Source organism: Battus philenor, unplaced genomic scaffold, assembly GCF_028537555.1.
Source record: "Battus philenor isolate CCGP_79_NKW_IND1 unplaced genomic scaffold, ilBatPhil1.0.hap1 SCAF_5, whole genome shotgun sequence".
Taxonomy (NCBI): Eukaryota; Metazoa; Arthropoda; class Insecta; order Lepidoptera; family Papilionidae; genus Battus; species Battus philenor.
The window spans coordinates 9,825,209-9,837,760 of record NW_027181715.1 but is presented as its reverse complement, the minus strand read 5'-3'; the positions used below and the strand labels follow the sequence as shown (position 1 = coordinate 9,837,760).

The following is a 12,552-nucleotide window of genomic DNA, read 5'->3' as shown; positions in this document are numbered from 1 at the left end:
TGAAACCAGGCAGATACTGCATTTTTATTATAAAGGAAATTGGTTATTGAGTCATAAATGAAAATTGACGATTTATCTTCGCAATTGCCTCTGTTTATCGGATTTGTAAAATAAATTCACAGTACACGTATTGGTCTAGGCCACAAAAACATAATATTTTCAAGAAATGAAAATGCATTTTCTCTGATTATATAATTTAATAAGTGGTTTTGATACTTTAACTAACAAACCATATCACAAGATACATCCGAGCACAATACAATCAAGTCACATAATCTATACTTTAACTGAGGTACCAGTAAAAAATGTTGCAAAAGCCAAGAGTTTATTGTAAAAAAACCATGTAATTTTCTCAAAATTAAAGTATTCACTTTTTTTAATGTTGTGGCAACCAAAGAACATTAATGTTTCTATTGCATATAATGTAATAAATTTATCTTGTGATTCCGGTTGCTGTTTTTAAAAACATGATGAATTGTGTATAAAATGCTGCAGAATTTAACTCACAATTCTTCATATGCTAGGTTTGTGTAGGTTAGAAGGGTCATCTTCATCACAGGGATCCATCTTCATAATCATACACACACAGTTCTTCTGTATTGATAAACATTAATTTTAAATTTACAATGGCCTGTTTTTAAGAATGGAATCCATATTAATACAGATCTGTTGATGTTGCGATGTGATTGTCTTCACAGATAATCTTTATTGACTTACACATTCATATAATCATGTCATTAAATAGAGAAAAAGAGCTTTCCAATGCAATTGATGTTTTATTACTAAAATGTTCATACCTTAATATTCCTTTACACTCTATAGTTTTATAAAATGTATTTTACTGGCCCATAATAGTGACCACTCTAAAAGAAAAGTCCTCGCATTCTACGACCCATGCCTTGTCTATCATACAAGATGTTAAATCTATTTACTAATTGATTAATTGCATTACAGCCTTTTGTGATCGTACCCAGGTAAGTCATGAGGGCTACGTCGTTGCATTGCTGAAAATATAATTACAAAGTGAGTAAGATGTAGGAACATAAAATATTTAGACATAACATAATTAATGTTGTATTTATGAATACCAATATTAGGTGGAAATTGTACTAAATTTAGCATTTAATTGTCTGCAAGTCAGTTGAATGCTAAATTATGATAATTATTTAAAACAATTGAAAAATAAAGTATTCCAAATTTTTACTGCATTGCTCACTAAAAATAAAAATATTAATAATGTAGGATATATTGTAAATACTCACATTATAAAAGTGTGTGCGAAATTGTTGTGAAGTTAGCAGTGGCAGGCGATTGGCTAATGCCCTCGCTTCCCGCAACAACGCTGGTCGGGGTGGCAATGTACCGTCACGTATGGCCCGGACGGTTGCCAGTACAGCACGGACACGTGACACTAGCATCTTAATGGCTGACCTCTGTGCGGTCAAATGTTCAGCCACTGGAAAAATTGAAAAATCAATTTTTCATACCATAATTATAACAGAAGAAATGAATAACAACCTGTTAGTAATTGACAGCCATATCCATTACAACATTATTGCTAATGTAATACGTATGCAAAACAAGACAGCTGGTACAAATAAACTAATATGCTTATCAAAAGCTTCTCTATATCAACATGGGTATTAGCAATGTAAGTGTAAATTATCTTGGCATTAGCCTTTTCGAATTTCCTATATGACATCAAATTATTAACAATTTATTTCAAGAATATCTTATTATATAAAATGTATTATTGTATGAATTATAAAATAAAAGGCTAGGTGCTACAATTACACACATGCTTACCTAAACTGTTCAGTGCAGCTTCACCTGATGACACCCTTGCTACATGATCTACTCCTATTCTTTCTGCTTCTTCTGCAGCTAAGGTGTATGTAAGTGGAGCAAGTAGCATAGTAGCTCGACCATTTACAACATCTATTACTGATTCATACAGCACCACTGGCAGTTGCTGTAAAGTTGTTTATGTATTATAATACACAAATATTTATATGGTCATGCTTTTTTTGATTTAATATAAATGAAACAAAATTACACTTCCATATGTAGTTGCTATATTACAATCTTTTACATTCAGAGTTTGATTTATATTGTGACAATTGTTATTCATTAGTTATAATTTTATATCATGTGTTGTCTGTTGGTACCTTATTTTTAAAACAAAAGTATCACAACACCTTGAGGTACTGTAATACCTGGTGTAAAGATATGATGACGAAAAGTTTATTTAAGAAACCATACAAATTCTTAAATTCCCACCACAACCCTGCTCAAATTTTACTAAACAAGACATTAAAAAATTAAAGGTTAAGTGGATGTGCCTATCTAAATTCATTTTATTTATGTATAACATAAGTTAGTGGCATTTTTTTAAAACTGAGATACCTGCAACATGGCCTCTTGAGGCATGTACAAAAAAAAATTACTCTCATGCCTCATGGAGCTATACACACTACTCTTAGGTAAATTCTGTATACATGTAAAGTTGTATGTTCTTAAAAACTTTGTTTTTCAAAGAGAATTGCGAATGTCCTGAATGGAAAGTGCAGCAAGAGTTGTACACACCACATGGCACAGAACATTGTTGAATGATCGCCATTAACATATTAAGTAGTCATTGTACTTACTTCACCATTTCTGCCAGCAGGATTAAGCATAAGCATAACAGGACATTCATTTATATCACAAATCTGTCTATGAACAGCAATATCTCTCTCTGTTGGTGACTCACCAGTTGTATACCATCCCAAGAAATCCATATCCGAAAACACTTGTTTAACTAGAAAAAGTAAAGTTATAAATTCGTTTTTTTTTTAACAAAAAATTAAAATGCATTTATTCTAACATATGACATAATGTCTTAAAAATAATTAATCATGTAACCGCAAGGAAATTGGAGAAAAAAATCAACAACTTTTAACATTTTTATGTTTCTAATTTTGACAAAGGTTAATAGAATAATTTTTTGATCTTTACTGTATTAACTTATTGTCACAATAACTACATCAATGAAGAAAATAAAAAACTATTTACTTACATTGTTCTTCCTTTAAATTGTAATAATCTCTATCAATAATAATATCACCATCAATTGCACTAAATACCAATTCAAAGGAATTCATAACCTCGATATTGCGTCCTTTTTGTTTTCCAATCAATGCACCAACCACTAAAAAAGTATCTGGTTATAATTCATATTGACAACCAAAAATTTAAAATTAATTATTAAAACCAAATACAATTAGTTCTTGAAATGTTTATAACTTCAATAGGTTTAAATTATTTTTTATAGAAAATTATTAGATAATGTTTAATCAGTTGTTTGAATTAATGCCTATTTAAATTATTCAAATAACTAATTATGTAAATAGGCATCAATCATACCTATATATATATATATATATATACACATATATATATACATGTATATATACATATACGAAGTATACATATATACATATATAAGGGCATGATTTGCTTTGACGATTTACATTTATAAACCAACCGGTTTGCGGTGAACCTTCCTGAGCACGCAAGCGTGTCCAATGTTCTGAGACATTCATGATCACTAATGGATGTAAAGACACTGTGACAGAACCAGCAGTAGCAGTTGTAACAACACTTTTGTTGCCGCCAGGTGTGGCAGGAGCAGGAGATGCTGGGTTAGGCACATCTACCGGAGGTCCTGACGATGCACTCTCAACTTCTACCTCCATTTCAAAATCTATCCTATCGGCGCTAGTCATTTCGCCAAACCTGATGTTTACAAACTTTATTATATACTGGCTAAAAAAATATTGATAACTTAAACAGTAACCACTGCTTTAAAAAATGTAAATTACGTATACGTTCGATTCGATATTGAAAAGTAAAGAAAACCGATTATTTTCCCAAATGTCAGATCATCTGTCAAAACTAGCTCAGGAATAAATAAATGTTAGAATATTCTGTACCAAAGAGTTGCCACAAAACAATTTAAGCCCTAATTTTTTTTTTGCCTATACATATTTTCTTACAGCAAAGTAATTAGTGAAAGCTGTTTTAATAAATAACTTTTTCGCTATAATTATGAACCGCCAACCACCGACAACAAGTTCTAGGTAGAAATATTATCTTGTTTCGACTATCGCTGAAACCAGTTGGCCAAAGGTCCCTAAGTTAGCATGAAGCGTGTGGTAGGTCAGAGGCCAAAGATTAACAGTTGTGGTGTAGACGTGTAGCTTATATTATAGTTGTAGTTATACTTATACTTGAAATTCGAAGAGAAATGAAACAGTGTTGCTTGTTAATGAAATTAGTCACAAACAATGTGCACTAAACTTTAAGCAAATGTATTCCAAATTTTTATGTTATCTGTTGAATGAATTGTTTTATCATGTTATGTACGTCATGTCGTATATTTCGTAAATTGACGCTTCCAAGATTAAAGGTTAAAATCTTTTAGTCTATTCGTAACAAATGATAGTGTTGTTGTTTGTTTTTACTTACATAATAAGAAATAAAATTTTCATTTTAAGTATAACTCTGGCGAATAAAGAGCGAAGTTATGACTCATAACCTACGACGTCTCGTGTTATAAAGAAACTTGCTACAGGTCAGCAGATATTTGTCCTCTTTCATACATTTCTAGTGTAGTTTTTATCATGACATCGGCAGTAACTAAAGCTATCGGTGTAGTTAAAGATGTTTCTCCAATGTATTATAGAATCTTATCCAAATTTCCACAAAACTTTACGTTTTGTTTTGCCTACGGATCAGCCGTTAAACCGCAGATAGGTAATCAAAAAAAACATAATATGATTGATCTGATTTACTGCGTTGAAAACTCGTACAGGTGGCATGGTACTAACATTGAAATGAATCCATCCCATTATTCAGCTCTTCGGTTTCTTGGGAAAGGTTTTATTGCAAGATTTCAAGAAAATTGGGGAGCAAGAGTATACTTCAATACATTGGTGGAAATAAAAGAAGAGGATGTGACCATTAAATATGGTGTTGTGTCACAAAAAGATTTAATAGCAGATTTACTTGACTGGAGTTATCTTTACTTAGCTGGTCGCCTGCATAAGCCTGTGGAAATCATAAAACAGACTAACAGCTCTCAACTACAAGATGCTTTGCAATCAAATTTGAGATCTGCTGTACATACTGCCTTACTCATTTTGCCTGAAACTTTTTCTGAATATGACTTCTACTTTGCCATTTCTAATTTAAGCTATGCTGGTGATTTTAGAATGACTTTTGGTGAAAATAAAAACAAAGTTCGAAACATTGTACAACCCCAGTTATTGAATTTTCGAGAACTTTACAGGCCAATCTTACAGCAGTTCCATGTATATGTTGATTTTTCAACTAATGATTCTCAATGTCATCAAGATATTCACCCAGAAACTAAGTTACATCACCTAATGCAACTACCAATGATTCCCCAACAAAGAATTGTTAAATTTTGGAACCATGGTGGAATCCAACAAGATATGGAAGATGTATTGCGTGCAGTTGCTTATGATATAGATTGTCCTGTTATCCTAAGGCAAATTCTCAAAGATATTGTTTGGCAGTCCAGTGTGAGGCAATCTGTGAAGGGCATACCAACAGCAGGGCTATTGAAATCTATACGTTATAGTGCTAAAAAGATTGCAAAAATGTTTTAACTTTATTTAGATCAATATAATTTTGTTATTAATATAATAATTAAAAAAACTGTTGTAAATTATATGCAATAAATGTAATTAGTAAATAGAATAATTTTGTTATTTCTAAACCTACATTAGTTAAAACCAATTTCTGTTTTTAGGTCCTATAATGCTATCTGATGAATCAAGCAGTGACTCAGAAACTGGGCGCTTTAAATGTCGAACAAAAACTCAAGATGAAAAGGCACCAGTTTCTAAAACAAGAGATAGTGCCACTCACACAATTGATAATTTAAGATCTTTCGGACAAAGAAGATATGAAAGAGAAAGATTTAACAGGGATTTTGAAAGCAGAAGAGGTGAAAGAGTTTTTGATACCCATGCAAAGGATCGACATAAGTATTCCAGGTATTCACCTGCACGAAGAAGAAGTTCACATGAAAGGAGTAGACATGGAGAACCATCTGAAAGACGTCGGCGTGATGGAAATTCTAGAGAGAGATCAAAAAATTATAGAAGCGACAGTAGAGATAGAAGACGTAGATCAAACTCAAAAACACATAGATCTCCTAGTTACACCAAAAACTTAAAAGAAATAGAGAAAAATGACATAGCAGATATAAAACCAAGGGAAATAAGATCATCATCAAGTGAAAATAAGAGAAAAAAATCTCAAGTGTTTAAACCAGGCTCTGTTGAGCAACCTGTTATTAATACTAAGAGTTCTGTTGTTGATGAAGCAGGTAACAGTGATGCCTCTGAAGATGTAAAACCAGGATCATATTACAGTATGATCCCTGCAATTGTAAAAGAGAAATCAGAAGAATCAAGTGAAATAGACTCTTCTGATGATGAAAGACTCCGAGCAAAACTTTTAAACTTAGAGAAAGAAATAAATAAAACAAAAAAGAAAAAACATAAGAGGAAACATAAAAAAAAGACAAGTAAATCCAACAAGGAAAAAACTCTAGAAAACACAACTTCAGTTGAAGTAAGTAGCACTACTGATATTCAAGATGAAATCATCATTAGTAAAACGAGTGGATCTGAAACTGCAGAAGTTACTTCAACACAAAAAAGTGGCCAGAAAGAAAGTAGTGAGGAAGGTGAAATTTTAAGTGATGATGAACCAGAAAGTCCTTTAAATATTGATCCTAATGATTTAAGGCATAAATTAAAAAGATCAAGTACATCTGCCAGTCACTCAGACGTCTGCGGACCGGCCTTACCTCCACACTTAACAAAAAAAAATAACAAAAGTTCCTCTCCAGATATAGAAGGCCCAGTATTACCTCCGCATCTAATGAAAAATCGCCGCTTAGGTATTGTACATTTGTACATTTCTATACTAGATTTAACCATGTAATAAGTATTGTCTTAACATTAAAAAAAATTTGAGGTTTCAGAACAATTATAACCCTGTGTACTTCTGTATATAATAACCTGTGATTTCATCATTTTGTGGAATTTTGTTACATTAATAAAATGATCAAACTGTTTTTTTGTTGAAGGTCCATCAATACCACATGATATGAGAAAGGTGCTTGAGGACAAGAGTCAAGAAATAATAAAATTTGATAGTTCAGATGATGATGTTAGTGTTGTTGGTCCATTACCAGTAGGCTCTGAAGAAAAATGGACAAAAGCGCATCAACGCCTAGAAGAGAGAGCTTTGGATATTAAAATAAAAAAAATTGATGGACTTTCATTGAATAAAGTTGATGTTAAATCCAGAGAAAAATGGATGTTAGAATTACCTGAAGGTAAAACAAAGTATTTGGGATTAGAAGCACGAACATTTAGGACCAAAGAAGGCCCTGATATGAGTGACAGGTAAGGATTTTTTATTAGAAGTAAACAATGTTTACAAACATATGCACATTAGATAGTTTTTACAATTAAAAATTCTTACAGAATTTTAAAAGCTTATCTAACTTTTACTTTCGGTATGGGGGTAATCTTCTCAATTGACACAAGTTACTCTGCTCTCTGGGAGAAGGACAGGGTTATAAGGATCTCTTAAGGAACTCGCAGATACCCCTCAGTACTGTACCAAGACATGTCCTGGGAGGGAGCTGTGGCTTCCCCGGTATCCTCACTGTACTGCAGCAATATGAGGCCATGCAAATGTTGCTGCCCTTCTCGGGTTCGCATTGAGTGGACTATGAAGGTCCCCTCCGTCAACGACCGGAACTTTATGCCCTTTTAGTCGTCAGTTACGACAGACAGGGAATATCTTAGCCCTATTCTAGTGAGCTTAGGCTAAGGTGTAGTAGTAGCCGCCGACCGAGATCGGCCCTCTCCCGAGCCCGCTCGGCGGCGCCCTTTTGCGGCATAAAGCTCTCGCAGAAGGCATCCAGTGCTCCTACCTTACCTAATAACCACCCCAAATGTGATAAAGCATAATTAAATTATACTTTAAAAAATTTTTTCCCTTTCAGTATAAACAGTTTAGTATTTTAATTAATTTTGATGGTTTATACAGATCAAGTTGGACTGACACTCCAGACGAAAAAGCTCGTAAAGCAGCTGGAATTACAAAAGACGAGGATGCAGATGCATCTTTACAGAGGGAAGTCCGACATAAGGAAATTGCTAAAAGAGATGAAGAACAGGATAAGGCTATAAAGTACGAAAAATTAACCATTAAGTATTTAAAATTAGCAATATTTATGCCACTTTTATAGATACCTTGAGAAATAATAGACATCTATGTTAATAAATTTTTTGACCAGGGGTATTGTGAAATATGGAAAACAGTACCATAATCTCAGTCAGCAATTCATGATCTATCATAATCAATGTATTAAGTATTCTGATTGGTCTGTTGGGTCTCTATGCTAGGCATATAATTAGAGCTGGCAACTCTTTTGCAAGAGACTTGAAAGAACACTGCAGCAAGTCTTTGTGGATGACACTGTATAAGTAAACATTTAAGTTTTAAGATATCTTTAATGATTCATTACTTAGCCAAATTAAAATAATGTAAAAAAATTATTACCAATAAATTTTGTCATTAAGCATTCATTTCATACACATAAAAAGCTATTTTCGATCTGCCATCCTGCCCACCTCCAATGCCTAGTAGATGGGAGAATGCAGATCTAGGCCGCTTCTCACCAATCTTATTGGAAATCTTATGGATTCATGTCAAGCAGTGGATGTTCTATAGTTGAAATAATGATGATGAAATAAACTTAACTCGCACTAGAATTTGGAGTGAATTTGTTAGCAGCTACCACAATAACTCAACAGTCTAGTGAAAATTATTACACAAGATTTTCTGGACAATGTTTATATAGGCAATAGTTTGTCGTTTTATAAATCTGTAACAATCACTATGAATATTATCTGTATGGATGTATAGTGATTTTACATAATACTTCCTTTATGATTCCAGAAAACATAAAAAAAAGCACAAAAGAGATGAAAGCCTACTTGAGATGCATCAAAAGAAATTAAAGAAAAAGAAAAAGGTAAATATAGCATTTGTTATTTTAAAATAACCAACATTAATATAAGATTTAAAGCTCCAGTTCAATATAAGACATATTTGCTTAAAAGTATATTACAATAATAATATTATATGCTTGTCAAAGGTATAATTTGGATAGCGAATAACAATTCTTGCTAAAAATAATGTAAAATTAAAGACTAATTCAGTAAAGAAGAATTCGTAGTTTTTTATTTCTCTAATTGAATCTAATGTCGAAAGTTATTTTATTCCATACACACACAACTAAGCTACACATAATAATATCTTTAATTACAGAAAGACGAAAAAGAAGCCGAGAAGCCAGAACGCAGACCATTCAGCCGAGATGTAGATTTACAGGTTAATCGCTTTGATGAAGCACAAAAAAAGTCCATCATCAAGAAAGCACAAGCTCTGGACACAAGGTTCTCACGCGGAGAAGCTAAATATTTATAATGGAGTTCAATTGTAAGCAATATTGTATGATTAGATAACCATTGTAATAAGAAACAATGTTGGCAGTAAAATTTTAAAGTTAAGTTTTTTACATGCAAATTATTTAAATAATCTGTAGCATCAAATTGACACTGTATAATATTGTATTCATTAGTTTAAGCCTTCTCTTATAATTATTGAAGGTAAGACTAAGAACTGTTCTAAATTCTTGAGAATGGCATGGTACTTATTGAAAGAGAAACACATTTTATATTCATCCATAAAAACTATTGCGTGAAACAGCTGATGTGATTACAGTCAGGATTCGACATGTAACTTTTTTAAATTTCAATCCATCTAATAGTTTTTCTTTGTATAAATGTCATGACATTATTATAACATTTATTTTTATTTGTGTACCTGTCTAAAATTTACATTAGGCAATCACATTAGTGAATAGAAAAATGTCTTGATTGATTATTACATAAAAATTTTGATAGATTAAATTTACATACATTCTCAACACATCTGAAAGTCTCATCTACATTTATTATAAATCTTAAATGCGGATAGGTATCATATGTGATGGATAGTAGTCACAAATATTCTTACTGCTAATGAGACTTTATTGTATGATCACGGCTTGGTGTGTCTTCTCCTCCTAAGACAACAATGGTTTCTTTTGAAAAACCTCATCGGTTCCCATGTTGTAAAACTTATAGGTAATTTCTTAATGAACTATGTTAGTGAGCGGTTCCTCCTTCTGGAAGCCATCTAAGTATCACTGCAGCACCTTCTTGTTGGAAAACAAAGTTCTAAAGGGTACTTTTCCGTTAATCGAACGCAAAAATTACAGGCGGATTTACTTAATGACAGATTCATCATTACTTGTTACATTTTTTGCCAACAAATCCATCTTGAAAAAAACTGCATCTTTTTTTATTTCTAGCTTAATAAAAATTATTCTGCGCATATTGATAGAAGTTAAGACTCAAGAAAAAATTGTGCTTAATATATTATTTGTCGATATTCATACGGTCGATATTCATGCTTAATATATTATTTGTCGATATTCATACGGCTAACGGTAAAAGTAACTCTTTAAGTAGGGTAGATTGCTGTTCGTGCATGCAATCACCATTTTCATTTTGTCAGTTCAATACATTCGTAAAATGAATCACCGCGCCGTGCTTTCTTTGCTTAAACCGATCAATTTTATTGGGTGTCTGACCGCGTGCGGGGGACGCCCCGTACTCGTTTACCGATTTGCCGATTAAAATAAACCTATAAAATGTTCGGATTTGAGGATGCCGCAGATTATTACTGGGCTAATAAGGCGTATGTCATGTATTAGGGTGTGTGTAGATGTTTAGTACTAAACAGAAAATTGTATTACAAACATTTTTAACACGTATTGTTACGGGCGAGCCGTACGTTACGTGAACGCTCTATTCATGTAATTATTAACTGGTACAACAATTAGAGCACAAAAAGACGAGAGTTTAATAATAAAACTTAATAATGTAAAGCGAATTTTGTGTTTTGTTAACAATATAATTTTCATAGCCATATTTGGTGATATATGAAATATGGCCTGGGAAATTATATTCAAACATTACTTCCAAAAATGCATATACTATCTTATATAATCATATTTGTAGTAACAAATTTTCTCGATCTCAATTTCCCTACACAGAAGTTCCTTACCCGATATCTTTTGCTATTAACAATGTTTAATAGTCCCTATGATTTTTTTTTCATTTTTATCTGAAATTTCAATAAATAGTTACAGTTATGTAACTTAATGTATTTTTAAATTCGTTGTATGAATGAAAATTTTATTTTGTTTTAAAATTTCGTACAAATATTTTTAATGTAATGTCTTGAATTTTCGTCTAAAAACCGTTAACGCAAAATTGCATGGAATTAAAATATACAATTCAATAAATGATGTCGTTTTTATTCAAAACATATTAAAATAATACCAATATTTTAAAGGTTTAGAGTATATGCTAAAGGTGTTTGTTTTTTTAGTAAGAGAATAGAAGGTAAAGAAAGTGAATAATTTTATGGCAGTTTCTCTTCATTCACATGACTGTTTTAACATCGACTTGAACTGTTGTGCTCTCCTTTTGGGCGGAGGCACAGGTTTTGATTTTTTCGTTTTCACAGCACAATGGTTCTTCTGCTGTCATGTCTGCGTACAACCATGGATTGTCGCAGACTTTGAAAAAGGCCGATAACTGAAAGTAATCATTAGAAAAACATTTTGAGTTGTATTGAATAGTGTATTTTGTTTTGATTACACATAAGCAACCATGGTTTCTAAACGGTATATTAAAAGAGATTGAATAGAATTTCCATTTCTGTTATTAATTTTCATAAGGAAAAGACTTCAGTTTACAATAGCCGCCTTATAACGCTAGCAGCAACAACGGACATGAGTTGTGGGACCTGGAGGCCTTACCGTGTCAATAGCTAAATAAAAACGTTATCAAATACCTTCAGCTCATCAGCGTCCTTGAGTCTTTTACATAAAATTTCTGGGCCTTTAGCTTTAGTAACATTAGCAAGAGCGACACAAAGATTTTTGCACGCCGTCTCTCCCTCCTCGTTACATTTTACCATTAAACCTGGCGACTGAGCTAACAATGGCACATTTTCCGAAGTAATTGTAGCCGTGGAAAAACCACCGCATGTACAGTTTCCTTTTTCTTCAATACTAGACCCGCTGGAAAAAAAAGTAAAATTATTTTTGAAACCTTATAAACTTAACCTTTTTTGCTCTTAATATATCGTTTAGCGCTGTTTAAATTGCAATTACCTTTTTAAAATATCTTCGCCAGAAACTGTGAGTACTAGCATCAACGTAACAAATAAAAATTGATTAAATGAAGTCGTTGCAGCCATTTTGAATGTAGCGCCGAAACTTGACTGGCAGTGATAGCTCCTGAGGCTATTTTATATGCGAAACGTTTTGTGGGA

At 32.5% G+C, this 12,552-nt stretch overlaps 4 protein-coding genes across 4 annotated transcripts; 2 read left to right on the top strand and 2 right to left on the bottom strand.

Annotated features, from left to right (window-relative positions):
- Positions 1-187: 187 nt before the first annotated feature.
- Positions 188-3,931, bottom strand: CSN6 (COP9 signalosome subunit 6). The gene is made up of 6 exons (XM_068772167.1): positions 3,527-3,931; positions 3,059-3,190; positions 2,649-2,800; positions 1,807-1,972; positions 1,263-1,456; positions 188-1,004 (listed from the first exon to the last, which is right to left on the bottom strand). Exons 1-6 carry the CDS (start codon positions 3,765-3,767, stop codon positions 864-866), a joined length of 1,026 nt encoding a protein of 341 aa, XP_068628268.1. The 5' UTR covers positions 3,768-3,931; the 3' UTR covers positions 188-863.
- Positions 3,932-4,386: 455 nt separating this feature from the next.
- LOC137929295 (NKAP family protein CG6066) lies at positions 4,387-11,463 on the top strand. Its single transcript, XM_068772166.1, has 6 exons — positions 4,387-4,615; positions 5,819-6,979; positions 7,169-7,490; positions 8,143-8,286; positions 9,058-9,133; positions 9,430-11,463. Exons 2-6 carry the CDS (start codon positions 5,827-5,829, stop codon positions 9,586-9,588), a joined length of 1,854 nt encoding a protein of 617 aa, XP_068628267.1. The 5' UTR covers positions 4,387-4,615; positions 5,819-5,826; the 3' UTR covers positions 9,589-11,463.
- LOC137929297 (phosphatidate cytidylyltransferase, mitochondrial) lies at positions 4,625-5,805 on the top strand. The gene has a single exon (XM_068772168.1). The coding sequence runs from the start codon at positions 4,665-4,667 to the stop codon at positions 5,673-5,675; it is 1,011 nt and encodes a 336-aa protein (XP_068628269.1). The 5' UTR covers positions 4,625-4,664; the 3' UTR covers positions 5,676-5,805.
- An 80-nt stretch (positions 11,464-11,543) lies between the features above and the next one.
- LOC137929788 (uncharacterized) lies at positions 11,544-12,483 on the bottom strand. Its single transcript, XM_068772893.1, has 3 exons — positions 12,392-12,483; positions 12,070-12,298; positions 11,544-11,810 (listed from the first exon to the last, which is right to left on the bottom strand). The coding sequence occupies exons 1-3, from the start codon at positions 12,475-12,477 to the stop codon at positions 11,655-11,657; spliced, it is 471 nt and encodes a 156-aa protein (XP_068628994.1). The 5' UTR covers positions 12,478-12,483; the 3' UTR covers positions 11,544-11,654.
- Between the last annotated feature and the right edge of the window lie 69 nt (positions 12,484-12,552).